Source organism: Equus caballus, chromosome 2 (genome assembly GCF_041296265.1).
Source record: "Equus caballus isolate H_3958 breed thoroughbred chromosome 2, TB-T2T, whole genome shotgun sequence".
Classification (NCBI taxonomy): domain Eukaryota; kingdom Metazoa; phylum Chordata; class Mammalia; order Perissodactyla; family Equidae; genus Equus; species Equus caballus.
The window spans coordinates 7,298,286-7,326,160 of NC_091685.1; the positions used below are offsets into that span (position 1 = coordinate 7,298,286).

The 27,875-nt window shown below is 45.1% G+C and overlaps 1 protein-coding gene and 1 long non-coding RNA gene across 4 annotated transcripts in view; one reads left to right on the plus strand and one right to left on the minus strand.

Moving 5' to 3' along the window:
• RAB3B (RAB3B, member RAS oncogene family) overlaps nt 1-27,875 on the plus strand; it is a 68,204-nt gene that overhangs the window by 32,900 nt on the left and 7,429 nt on the right. For 2 of the 3 annotated variants that reach the window (XM_023629977.2, XM_023629982.2), the window contains exons 3-5: nt 8,803-8,921; nt 11,897-12,021; nt 24,265-24,865. In XM_023629977.2, coding sequence (XP_023485745.1) covers nt 8,803-8,921; nt 11,897-12,021; nt 24,265-24,452 — 432 coding nt within the window. In that variant the 3' untranslated portion in view covers nt 24,453-24,865. Of the gene's footprint in view, nt 1-8,802; nt 8,922-11,896; nt 12,022-24,264; nt 24,866-27,875 lie in introns of those variants that run through there. The other variant, XM_070259979.1, reaches the window with a different exon arrangement.
• Nucleotides 1,722-24,893, minus strand: LOC138923144 (uncharacterized). The gene is made up of 2 exons (XR_011436352.1): nt 24,242-24,893; nt 1,722-2,564 (listed from the first exon to the last, which is right to left on the minus strand). It is a non-coding gene; the product is annotated as an uncharacterized lncRNA (long non-coding RNA).

Sequence of the window (27,875 nt, forward strand, 5' to 3'; positions counted from 1 at the left end):
TGTGGACTCAGTAAAATTTGTGGAATTGATCACTCTCACAAGGGCCTTCTAGCTCTAACATTCTGTGCTATCGCTAAAATAAAGGCCCGAGTACATCCTGTGGAAGCCCAGAGGGAATGACGAATTTTGGTGCTGGATCTCAAAGAACTTCCCAGAATAGTTGCCCCTTGACCTGGACCTCAAAGGTTGGTTAGGGTTACAGTGGGCGGGAAGTGCTTTATAATCCCTAGTCCTGGATTCCAGTGACCTTTTTACCGCCCTCTGCTAGCTATGTGCCCTGGGACTCCTGTTTTCTCACCTGTAAATCAATAGTGACAATAATACATGGTGTGTTGGAAAGAACACTGGATGTGGAGTCAGAATATTTGGATTTGAGCCCCAGCTCAGCCAAAAAGTAAGTAGCTGCAAGACCTTGGGAAAGTCACTTTACCTCTCTGGGTCTCAGTTTCCCTACCAGCAAAATAAAGCAGTCAAATTGTTTGAGCTCTAAGATTGGTTTCTTCTGGCTCTAAAAAGTCTGCGTCACAGGTCATTGTTAGGATCCAATGAGAGATGCAACAAGAATGCTTATTAACTGTGGGGTGCTCTACTGAGGACAGATGGGTATAACACCAATCCTGCTCCAAGGGGTCACTCTCTCCATTCGTCTGTCTTCTGCTTCTCCCTGGCACCACTGAACCTCCCTGGAAAGCTCTGGTCCTCTCGTTTCCTCCTATCCCCCTAGGACCTAACGGCTTGGCTCCCAGCTGCTGCAGAATACAAAGGGCTTGGAACTTGGTAGCTGTGGGTCAGGGGGTGGGGTGTGGGGAGAGCCAGCCTGGAAGGTCTCATTACCTGCTTCCCTGGTGCTTATCATCCCCGCCCCCCAACCTGACCTGGAGGGAGTGAATTGAAGAGGGGCAGGGAGGAGTTTGGCTGGGGGAGCAGGGATGCAAGAGGGCAGGATCCAGGGACGGAGGCTCCAGAGATAACCTCTTACTAGTTGTATGACCTGCTAAATCTGTCAGTGCTCTGGGCCTCCAAACCAGAAAGAGGAGCTGGTTTGTATGATCTCACAGACCTTTTTCCCGCCAATCCTGAGGTTCTAAATGAATTTTCCCTATTTGGCACATAGTCAGCTCTTGAGTTTTATTCACTAGTATTCTTATTAAGTGCTTACTGTGTTCCTTGTACTATAACTGAGGGCCTGGGATTTAGCTAAATATAAGATTGGGTCTCAGGATGCTCATAATCTGAAAGAGGAAACAAATAAATAAACCAGTAACTATAATAAACGTGATGTATGCAATGATATACTGTCAAACCATAAAAGGGCAGAGAAGAAAGTTACTTTGTGGAGAGAGAGATCAAGGAAAACTTCAGAGGATGTGACCTTGAATAAGGTTGTAAATTATAGAAGAGAAGGGGATTCCAGGCACAGCTCAGCATGTGAACCTAAGGCTCAGGAGCAGTGTGTTTGGGAAACCACAAGAAGTTAGGCAAAGCTGGAACTCATTGGTTCAGGGGAGGAATGAGAAGGAAGGAAGTGGAAGGGAAGCCTGAGCTAGATCCTGAAGGGTCTGTACATTCTACTGAGAAGCTTGGACCAACCCCATCGTGTGGGCTGTGTGAAGCCGGGGGAAGGGACTTAGACCGACAGGGAGATGATGAGATTTTGATTTTAGAAAGACCCATCTGACATTCAGTGGCTCTATCAAAAATGTTGCAGACACCCAAAAAAATCCACCCTTTCAACAGTATTTATTGGAAATCTCCTCCACCCCATGTGCCAGTGCTGTGCCAGGCAACGGAGACAAAATAGTAAGCAAACCCAGACATCCTGTTCTTATGGCACTTGCAGTTTGGCAGGGGAGACAGACCTTAATCAAATAATTACACAAATAAATGCAAAATTGCAGTGGGTGTGGGTGCTACAAAGGAGAAGCACGTGGTGCCAGGAAAGCATGTAGTGGGAGCATTTGAGTTTGCCAAGATGGTCAGGCCAGCTTCCCTGCTGAGCTGAGATCCAAAGGAAGAGTGTTGCCTCAAGGAAAGGCTCTAGAAGGCTCTGTGGGAATGGACCTCTCCTGCTTCAGAATCCCCATCCAATGCACGTTTACCTTCTCTGGTAAACAGATGCTGTAGACTTCATGCAGGTATCGTGTAGTATTCAGCCTTTGATCTGTAAGTCCTAGTCAACGCTTGCCACAGAATCAGCGCCCAGTGAGGATTTGAAAGAAAAGAAGGAAAACTTCTTAGGCACTTTAGATATTTGAAGATAGCAGTACTGTTCCCCAGAGTACTACACATCTTCCTTCCTTTGGTTGTTCCTCCCATGATACAGTTTCAATTTCCCATTGCTGTTCTGGTCATTCTGTTGGTTGTCAAGGTCCCTGTGACAGGTGACTTAAAACATCCAAGATACAGCCTTGAGCAGAGAGCGCTGGTCTCTTGGAGCCAGAAGACCTGGCTTTACTTAGGCCCCTTTTCATCATTCACTGTCTTTTACCTTTTCAAGCCTTAGTTGCCTCTTTCGTGGAATGGGTATATTGGTCGTTCTCTCACAGGATTTCTCTGGAAATTAACTGAAATAAGAAAAAAAAACTTTGTAACTCTAAGAGCTAAACAAACATAGGATTTAAGTATTTGGAGGGCTGCCACGTGAGTGAAAATTAGATTTATTCTTTGTGTCTCCAGAGAACAGAATTAAATCAGTGAATAGAAAGTACCACATGCAGATTTCAGCTTAACAGAAGGAAGAAACGTTCTAATATCGGAGCTGTCCATCAGCAGAATGGCTGCCTTTTGAGGTGGTGGGCATCCAACGTCGGAAATACTCAATGCAAGTATGCTGTGGAAGGAATTCCTATTTTGAGTGAGAGGGTGGGTTGAATAACTTTTAAAGTTTCCTTTTAATTTTAGAATTCAGCAATCTGATAGTGGAGGAACTGAGAGAGGGCATATTTGGCAGAGAGAGTAGCATGAACAGAAATATGGAGCAGAAATGAGTATGGCATGTGTGGGCGACCATGAGGAAACTCCAGAAAGAAATGAAGGGTCTGTGTTGGATTGATGGTTCAATGGAAGATAGAGAAGATAACTAATATTGGTTGAGCGCCTGTGTCCCAGATCCGTGTGATTCCATTTAAGCTTTGTGGGTGATTTCCAGCATTACCCTCTGATGGAGGGGAGGTTGACCCCAGGAAGCCTTAGACATAGTTGGAGGACCTCTTGTCTGGGAGGCTGCAGAGTGGGCTGGGTCCTGCCTAGCAGGGGAAAGTGGTTAAGAATACACAGTCTGGTTGGGCTATAGGCTGTGTTGAAAATGCACAGGCTTTGGTCAAAAGACAGAATTCGAATCCTGGCTCTGCCTCCTTATGCCTTGTGACTCTAGCAATTTACTTAACCTCTGTGACCCTCAGTTAATTTATATATAAAATGGGGACTCAAACTTGTCTGCTTTAGGCTGAAGTAACAATTAAGAGAAATAGCGTAGAGTAAAGGGCGTCCTGGGAAGAGCACATGCTTTAGAATCAGATAGACCCAGGTTTGAATCTCAGTCTGCCATGAACTGGTTGCAAGATCTTCGGCAAGTTATTAAACTTTTTCTTATCTGTGAATAGAGATAACAGTATTTTGAGGCTGCTTTGAAAATTAAATAAAATAGGAAAAATGCTTGGCATAGTGGCTGGCATGTAACAATGCTCAACTAGCAGTTTTATTTTGTTATTACAAATAATAGATGAGATCCTGTATATAAAGCACTTATCAAAGTGCCTGGCACACAGTAGGAATTCAGTTGACATTAGCTCCTTTCCCTCTCCCCATGTGTTTGTCTGCCACACTGACAGGGCTGCTGGAGGCCAGGGCAGTGGCTTGCTTACCCTGGTGTCCGCTCTCTGGCATAATGCTCTGCCCATATGAAGAGCTCAATGAAGTCTGTTTTGTAGAAGTGAATTGATTGCTCTTGACGACATGGTCTCCTTCCTCAAGTAGCCAGTGAGTCATGCCTCTTTCTTTCTCCTCCTTCCTGTCTCCTCTTTGGTTCTATTTCTGACTCTCATCAGTGGGAGGGGAATCAATGTTCGTCAAAGAGATTTTTAAAAATAAAGATAGAGAGAGGGAGGTTCAGGAGCGATTGTCTGGGCTACTTTCCGTTGAGCACAGGATAGTGAAAGCTGAATTGTTTCCAGCCTTGCTTTTCTTTTGTTGAAATACAATAACAATAGTATCAACAGTAATAACAGTAGCACCTATGAGCTTTATTGAGCACCTACTATGTGCCTGGCTCCCTGCCAGGTTCTACCCATACATTATCTCTAATCCTCACACAGCCATTTCACCATTGGTATTATTATCATCACTTTAGCTATGAGGAAATTAAGGCTTAGAAAAGTTAAATAATAATGAAAATGATGAATACTCCTGTATTTGAGTTCCTATTATAAGCCAAACATTTAATTACAAACACCCTACAAAGTAGGCATTATTATTTCCATTCCAGTCATGAGGAAACTGAACCTCAGAGAGTTGAAAAAATCAAGCTGTCCAAAATCACACAGCTAATGAAAGGCAGAGCTGGGAGTCAGACCAAGGCTGGTTCAACTCTTACACTCGTCCATTCCCTTCTATCAAACCATTTGCTTCGCTTTGAGGGAAGCATCATATTGAGATTCTGGCTGGAGACAGCCCTGGGCAGATTTGAATGAGAGGAAAGTCACTCATGGCATAAGACTCATCCACTCCAGCTGGGCAGACCCTGGGAAGCTGGCCCTGCTCCTGGGGCTGACTCTGGAAGTACAAAAATGATAACTGATGCCTGTATGGTACTTACTATGTACCAGGAACTGTTCCAAGCACTTAGATATAACAACTTTCTTAATCTTCAAAATAACTTGAAGAAGTAGGCATTATTATGATTCCCATTTTATAGATGAAGAAACGAAGGCCCTAAAAGGTAAATTGCCCAAGGAGGGGATTACACAAGAGCTTGAAGACCAGGAGACAGTGATCACTGGGAGCCATTTTAGAGGCTGCCTACCATAGTCACACAGTTATTAAGTGGCAGAACAGGGCTTCATACCAGAAGTCTAACTGCAGAGATCATGCTTTTAACCTCAACACTACATGGCCTTTTTGTTTAACAAGCAATGATTGAATTCCTACTGTGTGCACAGCCTTGTGCTAGACAGTGGGAGTACAGAGATGAAACTGATTCCATATCCAAGTTGATTTCTTGTGCCATACCAGGATTTCCAATTAATTTGGCACCAATTGGGTGACAGGACTCTTCTGTCAAAGAGCTGGGGCACAGGGCCAGGCTCCAGGCAGAGATGAGAGACTAGAAACTCCCACAGAGAAATGGCATAACAGGTAGAGTGAGAAGAGCTGAGACCTGGTCACAGTACAGGAGCTCAGAAATCCTGCCTGGGCCTCTAGATCACCAGTCTGGAAGGGTGGCTTAATTCTAAACCCTAGAGGACAAGATTTAGGGTCAGAGCCCTGTAGATTGGTGGGAGGAGCCTCATCTGTGGTATTGGTTCTAAGGAGCTCAGGAAGCAGAGGCAAGGGCATGGGAGGGGTAGACCAAATACTGCTGCAGTGTTTCATAGGTACCCACACGCAGAGCTTTTGTGTAGATATGGCAGACAGTGAATATTTTTCTCAGTAATGCCTAAGATTCCCAGCGTTGCATGTTCACTCACTCATCCATCTCTTCATTCATTCATTAATTCATTCATCCACTCACTTATTCTTGAGCTGGAGAAAATTGCATTTGCCAGAACTCTTAGGGAGACGTACTGTGTGTGGTCAGAAGGAACACTCTGATAAGCTGCTTGAGGTGAAGAGTAAGACACCCAAAGACCATGCTCAATGAACAGGAGATGGCGATTCACAAGCTCTCTAAGGATGGTGGGTGTGTTAAGTGCAGATTTTGTCTTGCTGCGTAATGTGTGCAAGTCTGAGCCAGAGCTGAATCGCTGAGGACATGGAAAAGCTGAGCCCTGCCAGAAACATAACTGCTATCTTTGATTTCTTATCGCTTCACATCTAATCCGTTATCGTGCCTTATAATTCACCACTTAAATACCTCTTGAATCTGTTTCTACTCCATCCTGGTTGTTACGACTCTGATTCAAATCCTCATTGGGCGTCACCTGAACCACTGCCAAAATCTTCTGACGAGGCTTCCTGCTTCCCATCTCTTCTCCTTCCAGTCCACCGTCCACATCACAGTCATAGTGATCTTTCTAAAATTCAGATCTCATCCTGCTAATTCCCTGCCTCAAAATCTTTGATCCTAAAAGATAAAGTCCGAACCCCATAACACAGCATTCAAAGCTCTTTCTAGCTTTATTGCCTACCCATTTCCCACCATTCCTTAAGTTCTTCTGGAGTACTCGCTGGCAAAGATTCTTCCTTCTGCCAGAATACCTTTCCTTCACTTCTGTGCGTGGAAAACTCATCTTTTGAAAAGTTTCTGTTGTCCTCCTATTGCCAAATAAGCATGTCTTCGGTGATGATCCTGGGTTCGGTACAGATTCTACCTGTGGGAGTCGTTATGGGGTCTACCACATTTCCAGTTCTCTTCTTTTACTCTTGGGTGTGACCATGTGGCTTGCGTTGGCCAGTGAAATGGAAAAAGTGTAAGTTTTAAGGGCAAACACATGAGGGGCGAGCCCAGTGGCGCAGCGTTTAAGTTCGCATGTTCCGCTTCTCGGCGGCCCGGGGTTCGCTGTTTCGGATCCCGGGTATGGACATGGCACGGCTTGGCAAAAGTCATGCTGTGGTAGGCATCCCACATATAAAGTAGAGGAAGATGGGCACGGATGTGAGCTCAGGGCCAGTCATAAGGAGGCCTCAAAAAAGGCCTCAGCAAAAAGACGAGGATTGGCAGTAGTTAGCTCAGGGCTAATCTTCCTCAAAAGAAAGAAAGAAAGAACGGCAAACACATGACTCACACACTTTCTTTCCCTCTGGTAGCTGCTTTGTCAGTCTTTATCCTGGAATAAGAAGACAAAAAGCAGAGCACGCAGCCAACTCTTAATGGATATGTAGCAATAGTGAAAAATAAAACCTTGTTGTTTAAGCTGCTGAGATTTTTGCTTTTTACCTAATGACCCAGTCTATCCTAACTGATGCACTATCTCTGCTTTGACGTCTTCCTTAACTACCCTAAACCGTCACGTTTCTACCTCACCCAGCTGTGTGCCACATTTTCTTTATGCTATTTATCTGGTAGAGATGACTACTGCCACATATTGCCTTAGCCGCCTCTACGCTTTAACCGAAGCTTCCTAGGGCAGGGATGGTGCTTGTTCCATTTTTATATCACACAAAGTATGGTTCGTGGCCAAGGCAGGATACTGTAATGGGTGCAGGAGTCAGACAGACTTGTTTTGAATCCCAGTTCTTACACTTAGAGGGCAATCTCTCCGAGCCTCAGTTTTCTCATCTGTGAAATGTGAGTCATCATATGTACTCTACAGGGTTGTTCTAACGTTTGTGGCTGAGAGGTGCAGCATATGTACAAATAATGGCATGCTGTAATTATCGTTTCCATGATTTATTTTTCCGATCATTGTAGATGGTGTTCAGTAAATGCTTATGGATAAGTCTTTCATTGATTGAGATGTAGTGGTATGTGCGCTGGACTTGGAATCAGAAGTCCTGGATTTAAGGCATAGCTTTTGTCACCAGCTTTGTGACTTTGGGAAAGTCACTTACCCTCTTTTGCATTCTCAACTATAAAATGTAAGTACTGAGATCTACCTCACAGACATTTCATAAAATTTAAACAAGACAATATATGAGGAAATGTTTTATACATGCTCAAGCATCACACGTCTCAAAGTGTAATGACACAGAGAAGATTGGCTCGTCCCTCCAGAAGGACCATGTAGACGTGTGTGTGTGCTCAGCACCCAGTGTTCTCCGATACACTTTATTGTTGGTCTTGTCTTTGCTTCCTTACCTTTCTTCTTTCTGACTAGACTGTGAGCCGCTTGAGATAAATAGTTGTCTTAGTCATTTTTTTAGTAAAAATGTTTCTTTATTTCTCTTTATGTAAGAATAGTACATGCTTATTGTAGAGAAAATAAAAGTACATGAAGAAAATAAAAATCCTGGTAATTCTTGTCTCTCATACAGAGGTATTCACTATTAACTTTTTGATGTGTTTGTTTCCAGTTTTCTTCTCTTCATATATAGTTACAAAATGGATATTATATCATAGATACAAGCATTGTCTGATATCATTATTCTTATACAAATACACATAAAAAATTCTTATATTTTAACCATTCTCCTATTGTTGAATAAATAAGTTGATGATACTTTTTCACTGTCGAAATAAAAAGTGGTAACAAACATTTTTGTGCATAAGTATTTGTCTGATTTTCTATTTTTGTAGGAAAAATTTTTAGAAGGAAAATTTCTGGGTCAAATGGTACAAATATTTTTAATGCTCTTGAGACTTCAAAATTGATTTCCAAAAAGATTGAACCAAGTCCCACCCCCACAAGCAAGGTGTGAGGTTGCACATCTCACTACATCCTCATCTGTAGTGGGAATTATAATTAAAAATAAGATTAAAACCTTTTTTATAATAATTATCCATTTACATTTCTTCTGTGAATTGTGCATTTCTCTTGCCCATTTTTCTATGATGTTTTAAAAACCATTATATTCTAGTCACCACGTACAAGATGCGTAATAGATGCTCCTTAAATATACCTTGGACTATTAGTTAATTGTCCTGGGGACTTTTTAGGAACAAAAGCCGACTTTCCAGGAGGCTGACTCTGTCCTTTTCCCGCCCAGGACACAGCTGGGCAGGAGCGCTACCGGACCATCACCACAGCCTATTACCGTGGGGCCATGGGCTTTATTCTGATGTACGACATCACCAACGAGGAGTCCTTCAATGCTGTCCAAGACTGGTATGAGAATCATTCATTCGTTCATTCATTCATCAAACTGTTCATGAAAACCTAATGTGTGCTAGGCCTTGTGCTGTGTGCTAGGGAAACCCAGGTGAATCAGACATGGCTCCTGTACTCAAGGAGTTCACAGATGAGGGGAGGATAGATAGTAAGCTGGCCATGAAAATATCGTGTGACTGGTGCAGTGAGGAAGAGAGGCACCAGGGGCCGTGGGACCCAGCAGAGCGCTCTGACCCAGCTTGAGGAGTCAGGGAAGGTGTCCTGGAGTTGCTGACACATAGGCTGCATTTTGTAAGATGAACAGGAGTTAGCCAGAGGGGTGAATGGGTAAGAATGCTCCAGGAAAAGACGACAGGTGGGCAAAGGCGCGAAGGTAGGTGAGAGGATAGGAAGAGCAGAGGTCATAAACGATGTTGTGTGTTGGGGAAGGAGTTTGGATTTTATCCCATAGGTGGTGACATTTGAATGCGGAAACAACAGGTTCAGATTAATGTTTTAGGAAGATAGATTCTTAGAAATTTTCTATCTTAGAAAAAGATAGATTTCTTTAGAAAGATAATTCTGGCAACAGTGCTGAACAAGTTCACATACTGCTTCCCTATAAAGTTTATCCGTGGGCTGGGCTGGGGGTCCAAGAGCAAGTCCAGTCCACGTTCATAAAGGTTCAATCTACAGTGGACATCAGCACACCTTCCCAGAGGTAGAACCTCCAGGCAACTTACATCTTTCTTCCTGGAGCATTACTCACAGGGAGGAGGGAGCATGAGGGCAGGGACAGGTGAGAGGGAGGGACCAGGAGCCCCTGCCCCTAATCAGTGGAAAGGATGAGAATGGGGCGGGTGGAGCATCTGTGCCCGGCTCTTCTTCAGAATCAGAGAGGCTTAGCAGGCCAGGCACACAGCAGCAGTGCTGGCCAGTCCAAGCTTGTCTCCTGCTCCCTTCTACCCGACAGCTACCCTTCGAGGACTTCCCTTCTCCCAAGGAACAGTTGTCATGACTATATGAAGCATTGTTGGTGTCTTGGAGCCTTGAGCTGAGAGTGACCTTGCAAGCTGTCTGCTGCACCCCTTGTTCTGAACAGCAGTGCAGGATGCCATCCTCGTATCTGTCATTCATGGTGGTCTATGTTCTCCTTCTCAGACTCTCGGTCATCTTCTTCTTCCTCCTCTCTCCCCCATTCCTTTTAACAACTCCTTCTCTCTACCTTCCTTCTTTCTCCTTTCTTTCCTCTCTTTTCTCTTTCCTCTTCTTTTCTCCTCCTTTTTCCTTTTCTTATTCCCTCTCTTCCTTCCAGTCATGATTTTTCTCCCGTCCTCCCATCTCCCTCCCCAACTTCCCCCCCCCCCGACCCCTCTCACCATGAGTGATTAGCTGTTTCTTTAAGTGTCTCCACACTGCTCATTCCTTGTTGGGCTTGACCTCCTTCCCTTTCTCAATCAGTCCCTGTACATTCTGCCTCAGGAACATAGTGACTTTAACACCTGGTGATACTTCCTCCAATAATAACCTGAGTTGCTAATCTGAGAGCTGAGAGTGGATGGGGGTGGGCGGAGGGAGGAAGATGACAGGAAGAGTAGCCTGGGAGACATGGAGAGTTGGCTCCAGTTACCTGCCTTGAGGCTGAAGACTTAGTGCCCAGCTCTCCCAAGCCCTAGCCTTTGAAGTTTGTCTCTGGGAAACTTGGTCCCAGAGTGGCCCCTGCCTGCCATCTAAGCAGCAGCGCCCAGCGAGGAACCTGGCTCTTTGTCAGCCCACAACAAATGGAGGTTGAGTAAATTGCATTCTTTGAGGGAATGGCTTCTCACCCTTAAAGAGAAGGCTCCTGGTGAGATCAGCTTTAGGAGCAAGGTCGGTAATAGGTCCAGACTGTAGATAGGATTGAGTTAGATTGGGTGTCAGTGTCAGGATAGGGTCATATTTTAGCTCTGCTTTAACCATTTGCTGTCTTATGCATTCATCAGATGTTCACTGACAACTTCTCTGCTCTGTGCTCTGTCCTGGGGGCTGGCACCCCAAAGACTAATAAGCCTGTCCCTGCCCCAGGAAGGGACAGATCAATTCAGCCAAAGGTAACAGGTGCCGTGGTAAAAGTACAGGGAGCCAAAAGGAGAAGTAATCGTTTCTGCCTGATGGGGTAGTTGGGGACAGAGTTAAGCCCATCCCCACAAAAAGATGTCTCCACTATATAAGGGTCCTATTTTATTCCCTATGTTAAAATTTTGTTTCTAATTATAGAAGTAATATATTCGTACTTTCAAAAATTTGAAAAGTACAGAAAGGTATTTTTTAAAGGTTTAAAAATCATCCTATGTGAAGGAAACCACTCCTGACATTTTGGTTTCTACAAATAATCATAATCTAAGGCCTCAGTAAAGGTTTATGAATCACAGAGGAGGGAGAGGCTGCGGGGCCCAGGAAGGCTCCCTGCAAGGGATTGTGGGATCAGCCCTGGGCCTTGGGGCTGAGTTAGTGTGGGGAAGGGATTCCCAGTATAGCAAAGGCACAAGCCATGGGAGAACATTTGGGGAATTGTTGAGAAGGTTTGTGAAGTGGGAGGAAAGATGATGAGCTGGAGAGACAGGACATGAATGGTCATGAATGCCTAATGGAGGGATCTAGACTTCATTGCACAGCTAATCAGAGGGGGCCAGAGAAGGCTTTTAAGAAAGGATGTATCATGGTCAGATAGACATTTTAGAAAGAGCTCTCTGCCCGGTGAGGAGAGGGATGACCAGATGCATTAGTGGAGGGCTCGTAGGAGCTGGGTGAGGTTTGCAACCAGAGCTCAGGGGTCAGCGTCTGTGACAGCCAGCAGGGGCATGTATCTGTCTGTCTGTCCTCAGCTGAATTAATTGACACTAACTTGGGTGTGGCCAGCTCCGTGGAAGGCAATTGGCTTCTTCAAACTTCGCAGGGTCCTTTTTGGCCTAGGAGCGTGTCCTTAACAGAGTCCTCTCTCTGTCTCTCTTTAGGGCTACTCAGATCAAGACCTACTCCTGGGACAATGCACAGGTTATCCTGGTGGGGAACAAGTGTGACATGGAGGAAGAAAGGGTTGTTCCCACTGAGAAGGGCCGGCTCCTCGCAGAGCAGCTTGGTATGTGCACAGCACGTGTGTGTGCATGCATATGTGCATGGGAGTGTGACATGAAGGGTGTGTTGTGATTGTGAATTATGTGCATATGTGCTCTGTGTGTATTGTTTTATATTTGTGTGATGTACGTATGGGGTTTGTGCTAGGTAATTTATTATTTACGATACATGTATATTTTGTTACATTGAATGTATAAGTAAAGCTTAAATTTATGAACTCCTTTTTTTTTTTTTTTAACCAGCTCCTTCCACAAAGGATTTGAGGTGACTTATAAAAATCATTATAGTACATCAATAAAAAAACTATAAGTAATCGAGAAAATTGGAGGATAAGAAAAGCAAGGGTAGGAGGAAAATAAGAGGAAGCCGGGGGTGAGATAAGTATGTATGTTGTAAATTCTTGGGCATGTGCAAGACTTGGGCCAAAATATTGGCTTTGAGCTCCCTCGCAACCATTGCAAAGAGGGAAACATAATCAGTTACATGATTCAGAGATGGTCCAATATAAAAGCAAACCCGCTATTCCAGAGAAGCACTCCTCTTCATTGGCAACTGTAGAGCAACCTCTATATGCTGCATGTGACAATGTCCTTAATATCAAACATCCTTACAGCAACCACAACGCTGAACATTATAGGCGGTGTCTTACCATTTCTCTCAATGTAAACTGATGCTTCCTCACCAAACATAATTCACAACAAAGGTAATTGTATGAAGGGATGAAACAATGCGGTTTACGTATACAGCCCTGGATGCTCTGACTTTTCCCAAGATTAAAGCATCTTGACCCTTGTGCTCCACTGAGACGCAAGTGCCTTAGGTGTGTCTCAGTGGCCCCACGGCAGACTCCTACCTACATGTGCTTAAATAGCAGCTTTTTTCTTTTCTTTTCTCTATTGGGGTTTAATGCAAAATCCCCTTGGAGGAATTTTCCTCTAAAAGGATGGATGGACTGCTTAGCTTTTAGCCAGTCTTCCTAAGTAGCTCTCACAACCTAGGTGTTTAAGTATTGAGGAATGGGGAGTTTAGAGTGATACTCTCTGACAGTTTCTGAAGGACAGATATTTGGGCCGGTAGGTGCGGAAACTGTATAATATACAAGTGTGAATTGTGTGTCGTATATATTTGTATTGTGTGTATTATGAGTAGGTGTTGAGGGGGAGAGTCCTAGATTTCTTTCTCCCCTCCCCTGCTCCCCAGGGTGGCCTTGGCATAGAAATTAGCAAACTGTATGTGCTTAATAAATAGGGAGGTTGGGTCATTTTGGGTCTGGCTGTTCTTATGCCGTCACAGAGGCTCTCCAGTGCAGAAAGTGCCTCCACCCATCCGTGGTTCACAGAACAGTGAGCATGTGGTGAAGCCCACACTTGGGTGACCTCGGGATGTCTCCTTATGCCTCCAACCTGCTGTCCCCAGGGAGACACCCAGCACTCTCTCTGGACCCACCCTGCCCCGTCTGTTTAGAATGCCCTCTCCTACCCTCATCCAGCCAGTGAACCCCCACTCAGCTTTCAAAATAGCTCAAGCTTCACGTCTTCTATAAAGCCTTTCCTGGCCCCCCCAGAGCTCTTTTCTTTGTGTCCCCATTTAATGTACCCCATACACACAACAGTCACAGGACCCATCACACTTGCCTACTCTTGTTTTCTTGTCCGTCTCCTGAAAGCCCCATGAGGACAGGAAATGAGTCTTGTTTATCTTTGTACCCACAGTACCTAGCATATGGCCTGACACTACTTTTGAGTAGACGCTGCAAAAAATGTTTTGATTAAATTTTTATTATGTTAAGTATTTGGCTACTTCCTTTTATTTCAATCCAATTAAGATTTCCTAAGCACCTACCCTGTGCCTGGTACCGTGCTGTGAAATAGGATACATTCCCTGGTGTGAAGGACAGAAACAGTGATACCTCAATGAGCAGTGTTGTGACCGAGTGGTGTGCGGGGGTTGTGGGAGCACAGAGGAGGCACCTAAGTCGGTGGGGGTCAGAGAACATGATGCCAAGCTGAGTCTTAAAGACAAGCCAAGTGAGGAAGAGAGGCAAGGGCCTTCCAGGCAGGGAGAATAACACTGCAGAGGCGAGGCCCAGCACTGTGGGTCCAGGAAACCATAAATCAGGGGATTGTGTGAGCCTAGAGTAGCGATTGCCAAAGAGAGAGACTCATGCCGCTGGAAGCGTGCAAGGTGATTTTATGTACGTATTTTGATGTACATTAGGAAAAAATATAATCAGTGTGTCAAGCCCTTAGAGTTAAACAAGGCTAGGTTTTAAAAAGGTTTTAAAAATGTGAGTTAGTTTTATATTAGGAAAAAATATAGCCAGCGTGCCAAGCCCTTATGACTAAGATTTTAAAAAGACAAGTTAGTTAAATATTTATTAGGTGTTTACCATGTGCCAGGCACTATTCTAAGTGTTTTTAAAGTATTACTCATTTAGCTTAATACCCATAGAACCCTATGAGACACATACTTTTCTTATCTCCATGTGTTTTTTTAGCAGATGAGAAAACTGAGGCACAGAGAAGGTAAGTAACTTGCTTAAGTTCACATAGCTAGTAACATGTAGAGTCAGAATTTGAACCCAAGCAGTAGTCTGGCTCCAGAGCCTGTGCTCCTAACCACTTAACCTCCCTATACAGCAAATATGGTAATAATAGGTGATATATATCGAGCATTATATGCCTTTTATGCTTTGCATATACTCATTTGATTCTTATTATAACCCTTCAAGATAGGTATTCTAGAATATGTCCAATACTCTGAAAAATGAAATTCAGAGAGGTTAAATAACTTGCTCAAGGTTACACAGTTAGGAAGTTGTGAAGTCAGTATAGATCTACCTTTTTTTTTTTTTTTTTTTGGTGAGGAAGATTGGCCCTAAGCTAACATCTGTTGCCAATTTTCCTCTTTTTTTTTCCTCCCCAAAGCCCTAGTACATAGTTGTAGGTCATTCTAGTTCTTCTATGTGGGATGCCACCACAACATGGTTTAATGAGCAGCGTGTAGGTCCGCGCCCAGGATCCAAACCAGTGAATCCCGGGCCGCCGAAGCGGAGTGTGCACACTTAATCTCTCAGCCACAGGGCTCGCCCCGGATCTATCAAATCTATTTAGGAACATAAATGCAAGTGAGATTAATTCTTAGTACAGGGTTTAAGGAGGCACTTGAAGAGGACCTTAATGAATTGGTCAGATTTGGGCAGGTCAAGGTAACCCATCTCTGTCCTATACAACTTCCTCAGCTTTCCCCTATTGCTTACCAGAACTTGCCTATTTACATGTCTGTCTCTCTTGCTAGACCTTGAGAGCAGTTTGGGTTATGTCTAATTTGTTTCATTATCCGAAGCACCCAGCACAGGGCAGATCTTCATTCATTCGTACATTTATTCACTTATTCATTGAAAAATATTTATTGAGTACATATTCTGAGCCACGTTCTGTCTTAGCACTTAGGATGTAATGGTGAATAAAACAGCTGTGATCCTTACTGCCATGGAACTGATGGGGAAAGAGGCATAAATAAATAACTATACAAATAAATATATAATTAAAAATTGTGTAAATGAGTTAATGGTGTGGTATGTAAAATATGTCAATAGAGCTGTTAAAAATTAGAAGTTCTGCATGAGTTAGGACTCTTGTTATGGCAAGTGATAAAAATCCCAAATCAAACTAGCTTTAATTTAAAAAGTGGAATTTATTAGCTCATCGCTGAGAAGTCCGCTAGACCCAGGACTCAACGGCACTCTCCATTTCTCAGCTTTGCCTATCCTTCAGCTTCCTTCTGTACCCAGACTCTGCATGGGGAAAAGACAGATGAGGGCAGCTCCAGATTTATGTCTTCCCAGCTTCCGCGGGAAGAAGCCTTCTCTCTCCAAACTACCATATACCGATCTCAGGGAGGACTGTGATTGGCCACCTGTGAGTCCCATGCCTGTCCCAGTAGCTGGGGGAGGCAAGTATTGTCACCTGTGGTCCCAGCACAACTGTTTAAAGTCGTGGTTCCCTAAGGGCAGGAATGGTGGGCAGATAAGTTTCATAAGTCCACCACAAATGCCATGAAAAAAGTGAAAAAGAGAGGCCTAATTTTAGACTGGAAAGTCAAGATCTTCTGAGAAAGTAACACTTAAGCTGAGAACTAAAGGATGAGAAGTTAGCCAGGGGAAGAATCGGGGTGGGAGAGGGGAGGGTTGCACATCAAGAATAGTCCTATTGTGGGTCAGAGCTTGAAACACTCATGAGATTGAAGGATGGCCACATTGCAGGGACTGAGTAATCAAGGGGAGGGTAGTGTGAGATGAGAGTGGAGAGGTAGGCAGGGGCCAGATCATTCAGGATCTTGCAGACCGTGTTAAGAATTTTGCAAGAGGGGGCTGCCCGGTGGCATAGTGATTAAGTTTGTGTGCTCCACTTCAGCAGCCCAGGATTCACTGGTTCAGATCCTGGGCCTGGACCTACACAAGGCTCATCAAACCATGCTGTGGTGGCATCCTACATAGAAGAACTAGAAGGACTTGCAACTAGGATATACAACTATGTACTGGGGATTTGTGGAGAAAAAAAAAAGAAGATTGGCAACAGATGTTAGCTCAAGGCCAATCTTCCTCAACAACAACAACAAAAAAAAGAATTTTGCAAGAACATGATCAGATCTAGGAACAGTGAGGAAGGATGCTCAGCCTTCCTCATCCCACTCCAGTCCTATCCCTCTGCTATGCCAGCCATTAAGTAAGTTTCAGTGGTCATCTTGCCACTGCAGTAGTGCCATTCTCTACTCTATGGAATTCCTCCTCAGGAATCCCTTTCTTCTTCTTCTTCTTCTTCTTCTTCTTCTTCTTCTCCTTCTTCTTCTTCTTTTTTGGTGAGGAAGACTGGCCCTGAGCTAACAACATCTGTTGCCAATCTTCCTCTTTTTTTTTTCTCCCCAAAGCCCCAGTACATAGTTGTGTATCCTAGTTGTAGGTCATTATAGTTCTTCTACGCGAGATGCTGCCACAGCACGGCTTGATAAGCGGTGCATAGGTCTGCACCCAGGATCTGAACTGGTGAACCCCAGGCCGCCGAAGCGGAGTGTGCGAACTTAACCACTTGGCCATGGGGCCAGGCCCCAGGACTCCCTTTCATGTAGCTTTTCTCAGCTCGCTTAGCCAAGACTATTGATATGGCCAGCAACTAGCATTTATTAAAGCTATAAGTAGCAACAGGTCTTCCATGTCCTCAAAGTTCCTGGAACATGGGTGAGACTGTAAAGGCACTGAGGCAGGTGAGTATATGGGAGGATGGAGGAGTTTCAGGGACTTCTATTCCAGGAAGCATGACATTTTAGGGCTTCTGCCTCCCTGTGCCCCTCAGAAAGGGGCTTCTTCTCCCTTCCCTGGATCTGACTGGGAATGGGTCTGGCCAGAGCCCAGGGAGGCTAGTAAAAGAGAAGTGCACGTCTGCCCACAAGGGAAGGAGAAACCTATTTAAAATGTGGTTTTGAAACACACACACACTCATTCCAGCAAAGTGGTGGGAAGAGCACGAGACTAGGAGTTAGGAGACTGAGGGTTTCATCCTGCTTCTACCACTACTTTACTATGTCACCTCGAGCATCTTGTTTCCTGATTCTGAAAAACAGGGGATTTGGATTCATTGAGTGGGAAAGTCTGTTCTGCTCCATCCCTCTTTGATTCCATGATTTCGGTTCACACATCTCTCCACTTACCACTCAGCCCGCAGACCCTTGTACACTGCCTTGCTTATTTTAGGTGCTCCATAAATGTTTTTTGGATTGGGATGAGCACTTGAAACCTTGCATTACTGAGCCTGGTTGCAGAGAAACAAAGACCTAGTTGGCATTGATAATAACTAACTTTGATGCAGTGACTTAGAGTTCACAATGTATGTCACACCAGTTCTCTTGTGACCTCACTCTCTCCTAGCCTGGAAGGCAGCATTATCATCAGCTCCGTTATACTAATGAAGAAGCTGAATCCAGACCACTTGTGTTTTTTTGTACACAATGTACTGTGCCATACTTCAGTGTGGTTTTTTCTTCACTTAAAGATTATGTGGGCCAGCCTCAGTGGCCTAGTGGTTAAGTTCAGCATGCTCTGTTTGGCAGCCCAGGTTCAGTTCCTGGGCACGGACCTACACCACTTGTCTGTCAGTGGCCATGCTGTGGCAGCAGCTCATGTACAAAAAGAGGAAGATTGGCAGTGGATGTTAGCTCAGGGCAAAGCTTCCTCAGGGAAAAAAAAAGATGTAACTCTTCTAAGCCATAGAGGAAGTAGGTGGCAGGCCCAGTGCTCAAACTCAGCCTTTGGACTCAAAATTCTAATGCTCCCAGTATATCACCCAACAGTGTTTTTCCAAAAGCCCATAGTTTCTCTTCAAAGTTCGACCCTCAGTCACAACGTTAGTGAGATTTCTTTAGATTATATGTGGTAACACATAACCTGAGTTAGGAGCTTAGATAATAAAGGTTTATTTCTCACTCACGTTACATGCCAGCTGTAAGTCAGCTGAGACTCTGTTCCATGTGTCTTCTTACTCTGGAATCCGATCTGGGATGGCTAAACCACACAAAGGCTCTTAAAGCTTCTGTTGGGACTTGGAATGCCCACATCCATTGACCAAAGCAAGTCACATGATCAAATCTGATGTTGATGGAGCGGGGATATATCCCTCCCACAAGGAGGCACTGCCAACCACATGGCAATGGATGGGGATGTAAAAATCCTCTACAGAGAGGGCAGTGAATAATCTGCCACAGTCACCGAACACAAGATGGACCCTGAGTACACAGAGTTGAATGGGTTCCCTGCCCTCAAGATGCTCATTGACCAGGGAAACAAGATCATAGAGAATTTCAACATCTTTTGATGGCTGTGCCAGTCCTTAGCCTATTATCATTCTTCACCCTTCTCTTGCTCCCTCTCTCTCCTGCAACGCCCTCTGGGAGGTTGACCTTTGCAGGCTGTGTTTCCCAGGCTCCTGTGACAGTGGCCTCTGTCTGGGATCAGCCGAGGAGAGACACTGGCAGGTGTTGGAGATGGGGAAAGGGAGAAACTTGTGTGTTCCCCGCAACCCACCCCCTACCTTGGCTGGCTCCTCCAGCAGAGGCTGCTCCTCTTCTGACTCCTGCTCCCATGGTTCTAGCTTCCTTTGGCGCTAGTATTCCTTTTTTTGCTATTGATAATCTCTGGGTTTCCTCACTATTCTATTTGTCCTCTCAGTTCTTCCATCACCTTTATAACCAATTCCTGCTGGTTTAAATGTTAAGAATAGTTCCCGTTTTCCCGTCGGTGACTGTGTGAGGTGCCATGGGAGTACAGGGGAGAGGTACATGTGTGTTCTGAGTGGTGGAGATGGGGTGTGAGGAGAAAGGGAAGGCTCCCTGGAGACAGTGATTCCACAGGTGGGTAATGAAGATGATTAGGGATAGGAGCTGGAGAGTAACAGTGTGAATAAAGGCACCAAATGAGACAGTGTTGTTTCTGGAGCACAGTGTGAGCCAGGAAGTTGGAGCTGGAGAAGCAGAGAGAGGCCAAGCCATGCAGGGTCTTGGTGTTAGGCCAATGAGCCCGGATATTGCATTGATTAGACCTCTTTCAGATACCGTGACACAAAGCCAAGTCAATATCGTTGAAGTTATCAGGACAGGGACACAGCTGAAGCAAAATGGAAGAGAAGATTGCTGGAGATGAGATGATCAAGAAACTAAGAGGCCAGGGTGTTGGATGGATTGTCCACATGAAACCCAAAGTTCCTGAGAATGAAAACAAATCTGGAAAGGAAGACAGCAAATCCCTTGCTAAAATCATCAGTGACCAAAGAGGCATGAGCTGATGGTTGATACATGACGGAGATGAAGAGGTGTGACAGCGGAATGGAGAAGGGATTTGAACATTAAGGTGGAGGGGAAGCGTTTTGGGGCAGTGTCAGGATAAGGAGAGGTGAGTTTAGCTGGTTCCAAGTTTCTGAATAGAATCCTGAGGTCAAATTCAGAAGCAGGCAGTGTGGACATAGTTTATGGATTCATAACAGCTGCCTTTGGACAGGATAGGTAAACATGATCACTCTGGGGTGTGGGGATCATCTCAGATTCAGTTAAAAATTGGGCCTCATTAAAGACAGCAGAAATTCCATTGTTCCGAAGCCAATTAGAGGGAGGAAAGTACTGGGGGCTAATCTAATTAAATGGTTGTCATCTTCCTGACCTCACTGGATTCTCAGCTCCTGAGAGTCCTTACTAATGAACCTGAGGAAAGGTTACTATCTGGGCCTACTAATGACGAGCCTTCTAGGAGTCTGACAGTAATTGGATGGGAATGCGTTTGCAGCAGAGGAGACCCTTGAGCTGGTTACTTGAATCAGTGTTCTCATTCCTTGGGTACCTTTGAGATGACAGTGAAGACATCTCCTTGGCGTGACATATGAGCTCTGCATGTTTGGCCGCCTACTGCCTCATCTCTCACACTTTGAGCTTTCTGCTCTAATGATAGCAAACTGCTACGGTCATTCTAGCGTATACCAAGGCAGTTTTTCCCCATTATCTGTTCTCATGCTGCTTTCCCCACGTGATGTGCTACACGTGCATTTGCTCACACATACACTCACACTCATGTAAAGAAACATGTCTTTCTCTAGCTGATATCTGCTTAGGATTCAGCTTCTCCAAGAAGCCTTCCCTGGCCCCCAGATTCATTTAGGTGCCTCCTTTGTGCCCTGAAAACCCTCTGGCTTCCCACCATTGCAGCATTTATCACTTTAATATTGTCAATGCGTCTATCTCCCACACTAGACTATGAGCTCCTCAAGGGTGGGAACTGTGTCTGATTCACCTCAGTCTCCCGGTGCCCAGCACGGGGTCTGCCATGCTTATTCAGCTGAGCTCTCACAACCCCCACTGTCCACATCCCCTCAACCACCCCTCCATGCTCATTCCAACCTCCTTCATTTGCCTATTCATTCAACCAACACTCACCAAGCACCTATGCCTCCAGCTGGTGCTGAGGCTAGGATGAATGACATGGTCCCAGCCCAGGGAGCTCCTTGTCAAACAGACTTCTACCATGCAGGTTAATACATGCTGTGAGAGACGTAAGCACAAAGGAGAATGAAGAGGCCACATCTAAGCTGAGTCCTGAAGAATAAGAAGTTAGTTAGATGAAGAGTTTTGCCCAGTTCTGGCTTTAAAGTCTCCCATCCCCACTAGCTTCTGGAAGCTTCCTCTCCCTCTCCTCCTCTGCCACTCTCTCCTTCCACCACATTCTTGCACAGCCTCTGATTTGCTCTACCTAGGTTAGAAACATTATGGTGTGTTCTGTCACTGTTCCAACTGAGAGCGAGACAAGGGGGCGTAAGGGATAGAGCCCTGGTTTCTGCCCCATCTCGGAGCCTCAGTTTCCCTATCTGTAAATTACAAGCCTAACCCTTGCCTTGCCCTAACCCCCCTCACAAGGTGGTTTTAAAATTGTAATCATAGACTATTAAGGACCATGCACATGTGAAGGTTAACACTCTGATTGGTGCATCTTTACAACTAGATTTGGTTTTCCTTTCTCCCTGGCACTCAACACAAGACCTGGCACAAAGTCAATATTCAGTAAAGACCTGATTGACCCTGAAAGATGAAGAAAAAGAGGATTTACCCAGAGGTCGTGGGAGATGATGCAGGAGCAAGGAAGCTGGGACTAAAGGAGGCTGGGAACATAGGGGAAAGGGACTTGCCATGTGTTCCTCATGCTGATCACTTCACATAGTTTTATGCATTTAATTCTCATTTTCACCGTATAAGGTAGGCAATATTCACCCCATTCTATAGATGAGGAAATAGAGGCTGGGAGAAATTAGGCAACTTGCCTAAGGCCACACAGCTAGTAGCTGACAGAAGCTATATTCATATCCAGGCTGTATGACTCCTCTGCCTGTTCCCACTGCCCACCTGCACAACGTGGCCAATCCTTTCCTCAGTGCCAGTTCCTCAGAAAGGATTTGTGCCCCTGGCCTTGACCTATGTCCTCATCTTCATCCAAACTGATAGTTTAAGCCTATTTACTTCTTTACCCATTTGCCCCTTTTCTAGGCTAGCAACACACTCCCCCCACCCTCCCAAACACGTCATTGGGGATAAGCCAGTCAAAGGCCAGAGAGTCCATTTTTCTTAGATTCATGAAGGAAAAGCTACACGCTGGAGGGTCTCTGAAGCTAAGTTGGTTTCTAAGGCCTGAGGATAAAGAGCCAGCAACCCCCTCCTTCATCACATGTCCACAATTAGCGGGCACCTCTCAGCTTGCCTTTCTCAGGTCGGGCAATAGGCCGCAGGAGAGGCTGTCAACCAGAGGTGGGCTGGCAGGAGCTGTGAGTGCCTTCAAGCCGGGAAGCCCAGGGGAAAAGGAGCCTTGTTTGTACCTGGGGGCTTCAGCCCTCTCTGTGTATCGTGGGATAATAGGGAGAAGGAGGAAGAAGGACAGAGACTCCCTTCGTTGTGGGAGATGATGACAAAAGAAGGAGAAAAGGATGAAGAGGAGGTGAGAGGAGCAAGGTGAAAGAAGAGCAGAAAGAATCTCGTTGTAATAGGCGACTTTTGTAGAGCAATTTATCCAACTTCTCTCTCCTCCCAGCCGTTCTCAGCAGGAAGACACTGTTGTTATTCCCGTTTGACAAACGAGGAGTCTGAGACTCAGAGAGGTTAAGTGACTCAGAAAGGTGAAGTGACTTGCTCAGATTCAGACACTGTAGTGGTAGTCAGATAAAAGCAAAGGAGGTCAAAGAGAGCTGTAAAGGCGGAAGAAGATACAGTTAGAGAATCAAAAAGGAAAGAGAAAGGGAGAAAGAGGAAGAAATGGGAGGCAGGGCTGTGTGTGGGCTTTAGAGGCAGCCAAACCCAGACCAACCCAATTTCCACCCATACAGCCATGTGACCTCACACGAGGTGTGCAATCTCTTAGAGCCTTCATTTTCTCAATAAACTGAATATGATTATATTTACCCAACAGGCTTTGAGGGGATTAAGTAAGGTGAGATTTCTAAAGCTCCTAGCATAGCATCTGGCATATAGTAGGTATTTGATAAATATTAGAGATCCCAAGGAGAGTATGAGGAATAATGGAAAAAGAAGGAGCTAAAATGAAAAAAAGGGAAGAGAAGACTTGAAGAGCAATAGAGATGGATTCAGGAGGAGGAGAAAGAGGAAGGTGGATGGACAGAAGAGAAGGGAGTAGGCTGGGCAGGGACGTGATGGAGAAGGCAGCTTATGCTTCTAAGGGCTGCCACCAACCTCACCAAGACCCCTCAGTTGGGAAGCAGCCACTTTGTCCGAATCAGGAGGGCCTTTCTTGTGTCTCCTGGGACAACCAAGTTCTGTTCATTGTCACAGAAAGTGTCGTTAAGGATCTCAAGGTTCAAAACAGACAAGACTGTCTCATGCTTCAGGGGCAGTTTCTCCTGGCCTTTTGTTGGGTTTGTGTGGGGAGGAAAGATCCAGGGGTTCAGGGAGGAGGAACCCCACGGAGTGGAGCTAAGCCACTGTGTCTATGGGTAGAAAGAGCAAATGAAGCTTTGCTTATTCATCATGGATCTTGAGGTGCCTCCCAGAGCCCAGACTAGAGCTGGCCAGCCTGGGGTGAGTGGGAAGCAGGGGAAAGAGCAGGAAAAGCTCAGTCAAAAAGGCCAGAGCCCGTGCTTCTCATACGGCTGCCTCTTGTACTTATCTTGGGCAAGTCAGCTTCCTTCTCTAAGCCACAGTGTCTACATTAGTGAAATGGAGAGGGTCTGCCTGGACACTCCTTCCCCTGGGGTGACATGAGGATCAAATGAGATAATGGATATGATAAATGCTTTGGAAACTGTGAAGTGGTGTGCACACATTGAAGTATTTGCTCTTTCAGAAAACACGTAATGACCCCCACACACACCTGTGTCAGGCACAGGGCTATACATTTTACATGCATTATTTTATTTAATCCTTAAAATAATTCTATGAGATAGGTCAAATTATCCCTATTTATAAACCAGGGAATTGATTCATGACTTGCCAGGGGTCACACAGCTGATCAGTGGTAGAGCTAGGATCTGTCTGACTCTAAAACCAGTGTAAGTAATTCCTTCCCTGGACCGTCTCCTTGGAGCAGAATCCTCTGCCCGTGGATTGGGCCTCCTTGCTTCACTCCTGAGCACTGGCTGTATTAATCCAGCGTTCTGGCCAGGAGACATCAAAGGGAAAGGAAAAATTCTTACCTGTATCTCTCTTCTCTACTCAGGGTTTGACTTCTTTGAAGCCAGCGCCAAGGAGAACATCAGCGTGAGGCAGGCCTTCGAGCGCCTGGTGGATGCCATTTGTGACAAGATGTCTGATTCGCTGGACACGGACCCCTCCATTCTGGGCTCCTCCAAGAACACCCGTCTCTCTGACACCCCGCCACTGCTGCAACAGAACTGCTCGTGCTAGGCAAGGCCCACCCTCCTGATCGCCCCTCGTTGTGGCCCCCGCCCCCTCTGCTCCCCCATTACACCCTGTCCACTCCCAGCCCCAAGCAAGCTGGGTTGCTGCTGTTCTTTGCGTGCAGCCTGGGTGGAAGCATGTCCCTGGGATTCTCTGCAGATGGCCCCACTTCCAGACACTCAGCACTAGACTAACAGCCAGGTCACAAGTGGGTGGAGATTCACTTTACAAAAGAAGGCTCCATTTTACGAAGCGGATTTACTACAGGGACTTGGAAAGTGAATTCCTCTTCTGCCTTTACAATAAGGTTTCCTCATTTACCAAAATTTGACACACACGCTTTTCACAGCTTGCCAACTGTGTCAAGTGAGGCCCACCTGCACAGCTAACCCTATTAAAGAAAACCTCCTGATATACAACATGCTAGTTTCCTATCAGCCTCCCTATGGGGCTTTCTCTCACTGCAAGTCAAGCTTTGGCTCTCAAAGCCCTATGCCTGTTACCACGGATGCCCGCAGGGCCTGGGCAGTTGCTGTGGTGACAGGCCAGAGCTAATCTCCAGGGAGCTCAGCCTCTCTAATGATGCTGAAGGAGCAAAGACTGAGTCAGAAACACTCTTAAAAGAAAAAGCTTATCCCTTGCCAAATGTCAAAGATTCCTGCCAAATGAAAGAGCAAGCGAGTGAGCTCAAGAAAGACAAAAAGAGAAACACAGGCAAGATAAAGAAACGGGTCATGAATTTCTGATTTTCCTGCTTTTCAGCTGGTTCTTAACTGTGGGAACTCCATAAAATTGGTCTTTGGTTCTTAGACTCCTAGAATCTGAAAAATTTAGAAGTGATGGGATCCCAAATTTTCCCTAGTCCAACTAATCAATTCCAATCTTCATATCTCTGACAAGTGGCTGTCAGGCCTCACAACCAAATCCCTCTTCTAAAGCATACCTTCTAGGCAGGGATGGGAGCTCAGCATCCGCACCATCTTTGGGCAGCTCTCATAATCAGAAAGTTTTCCTTGCTTTAAGTTGAAACCTGCCTCCTGGAAATTCTTCTTCCTCTTTCCACTCCATTTGTACCAGCTGTGTTGTCAGAAACCCCACAATTTCTGCTCCTTCTGCCCTGTGACACCCTTAGATGATTTAAGAACAAAATCATGACCGCTGGTATCTGCACTTTCTCTAAGTCAAATAGTTCTAGTTCCTCATAGGAATTCTTTGTAGGGCCTCCTCCCCTCTTGCCCTTTCCTCCAGCCCATCTTTCACTCACTGCTGAGTAGTCCAACTGGGAAACATGATTTGAAGCAGAATAAATCTAAGGGGGCACGACCCTGAAAAAATTGGGAAAACTGAACTCAGAGGTCCCATCCTAACCTCACTCTCCTGGGAGTGAAACCTTAGTTTCTAGCAAAGAGCAGGTGTGAAACTACTCCTGGTGGAAGCCAGTTAATTAAATACCTGAAGAAAAAACAGAAACAAAAACCAAAAACCATCTGAAGCCAGAAACAAACTAAATGGATTAGCTCATGATTCTAGCTTGTTTGGACACAGTACATGTTTGATGTTTTGCTGACATAATGACACAGCACTAGCAATGATTTCTAAAAATCTTTCCTCCCAGCCCTGGCCTGAATCCCCAGCCTCCCTCTGCACTAACATGGGGGAGGGAGGAGAGTCTCCCCCAAGTTTTCTCTCTGTTTCAAATGGAACAGGTCCAATGAGAACATAAAAGGACCCTCCAGAGTCAGCCCTGTGGAGATGATGCTTTCTTTGATGGAATGCAGAGGATGGAGCTTTGACTTGGAATCAGGAGACCTCGACTCTCCCCTTAATCCAAGTGTGACTGCGGACCACTTATTCCCCATCCCTGACTCTTGATTTCCCACCTATAAAACGAGGGGGGTTATTTGTAATCTTTAAGGTCCCTTCTGGCATGACTAACTCTGAGACTCTTTTTTTCACCATCATTTCAGTTGATCTCCAAAATAAACCCAAAAGATGAGGATTATCACCCCAACGTCATTGTAGCTAACACTGATGTCATGTTTACTCGGTACTAGGCATTGTTCCAAGCACTTTACATGTATTAACTCATTTATCTTCCCAACACCTTTGTGAGGGAGGCACTATAATCAACCTCATCTAAAGAGGAGGCAACCAAGGAACAGAGAGGTCCTCTAGCTTGCATAAGGTCACATAATGATAAATGGGAGAGCTGAGGTTTAGACCCAGGCAGTCGGCTCTAAGGTCTGTGCTCTTCACCACATTCTGCACTACATTTCTTATAGATAAACGGTGATCCAAAGAGGTTAAGAGAGTTGGCCAAGATCACACAGCTAGCAAGCGGTAGAGCCATGTTAGGATTTAATCCCAAGGCCATTAGATTCCAAGTCCACTGGAGAAAAGACAAGTCTCTAACCTATTAACAAATTGCTCTACTATTCAGACTAATCTGAGGTGATGGATGTCTAAGGCTCCTGGAAAGAAGTCAGTCTCTGAGGCAACTAGGTCCACAGGCCCGAGCAAAAAATGTCCAGTGTTTCTCAGGCCCAAGTTCTGGCTTTCCGTGTATCTGCCTCTGTCAGACAATCCTTCTCTAGCTCTCAGGCAGTGCTCTGAGCAGCCTTTCTGCTCCAGCAATGTTTTTGGGGAGCCACTTAATTAACTTCTCTGACCTGGAAGGATGAGGTCCCATCACAAGGCAGTGGTTCTGGATGTGCTTTTTATACTACGAAGTCCCATACAGGTCGGAGATAGTTGCTATTTTTCTGAGCAGTAACATCCATCTACCCTCATAGTGGGATTTCAGACTCAGCTCCTCATGATCCCTGGATATTCAATACATATATCAAATAATCTTTTCTCTCCTACTGGGTGTCCAAGCAAAGATTGAAATTTTCACTTAAAAACTGTCAAATTCTTTAAAACTCAGGAGCCAGTTCAAAGGAGCAGGCATCTTCTCAGCAGATGGAATCAAGAGCTAAATGTAATAGTGGCAAGCTTTTCTACTGGGCAAGAAACAGCCCTGCTTGTTAGATGGCAGTTCAGCAGCTCTGCTCCGTGACCTCGTTTCTGCTGAGTGGAAGGCAGCAGCTTGCAGCTGATTGCAGTGCAATGCTCATCAATCACGGTAATAGTGCAGTTAGCCCCCACAGTTCAAGCTGCATAATGTGTGTTAGTGGCAATTTGTCCCAGTTTTCATCTTGCTTAACAATCCAAATAAAAGAAGATTAAAAAACTCTTGACCTCTAAAGAGGTAAAAGTAGGGCAAAAGTGCAATACAGTATTGTAGCAATTTACAGAATCTGTTTTAAATGTATGTGTATCTGTAAACACAAAGTGATTCATGACTTATCGTCTCCTTAGTCTGTAGCATTGTTAACTTCTAGGAGCAGCAATGGGGTAGAATGTACTGAGCGGCCACAGACTTGTTAA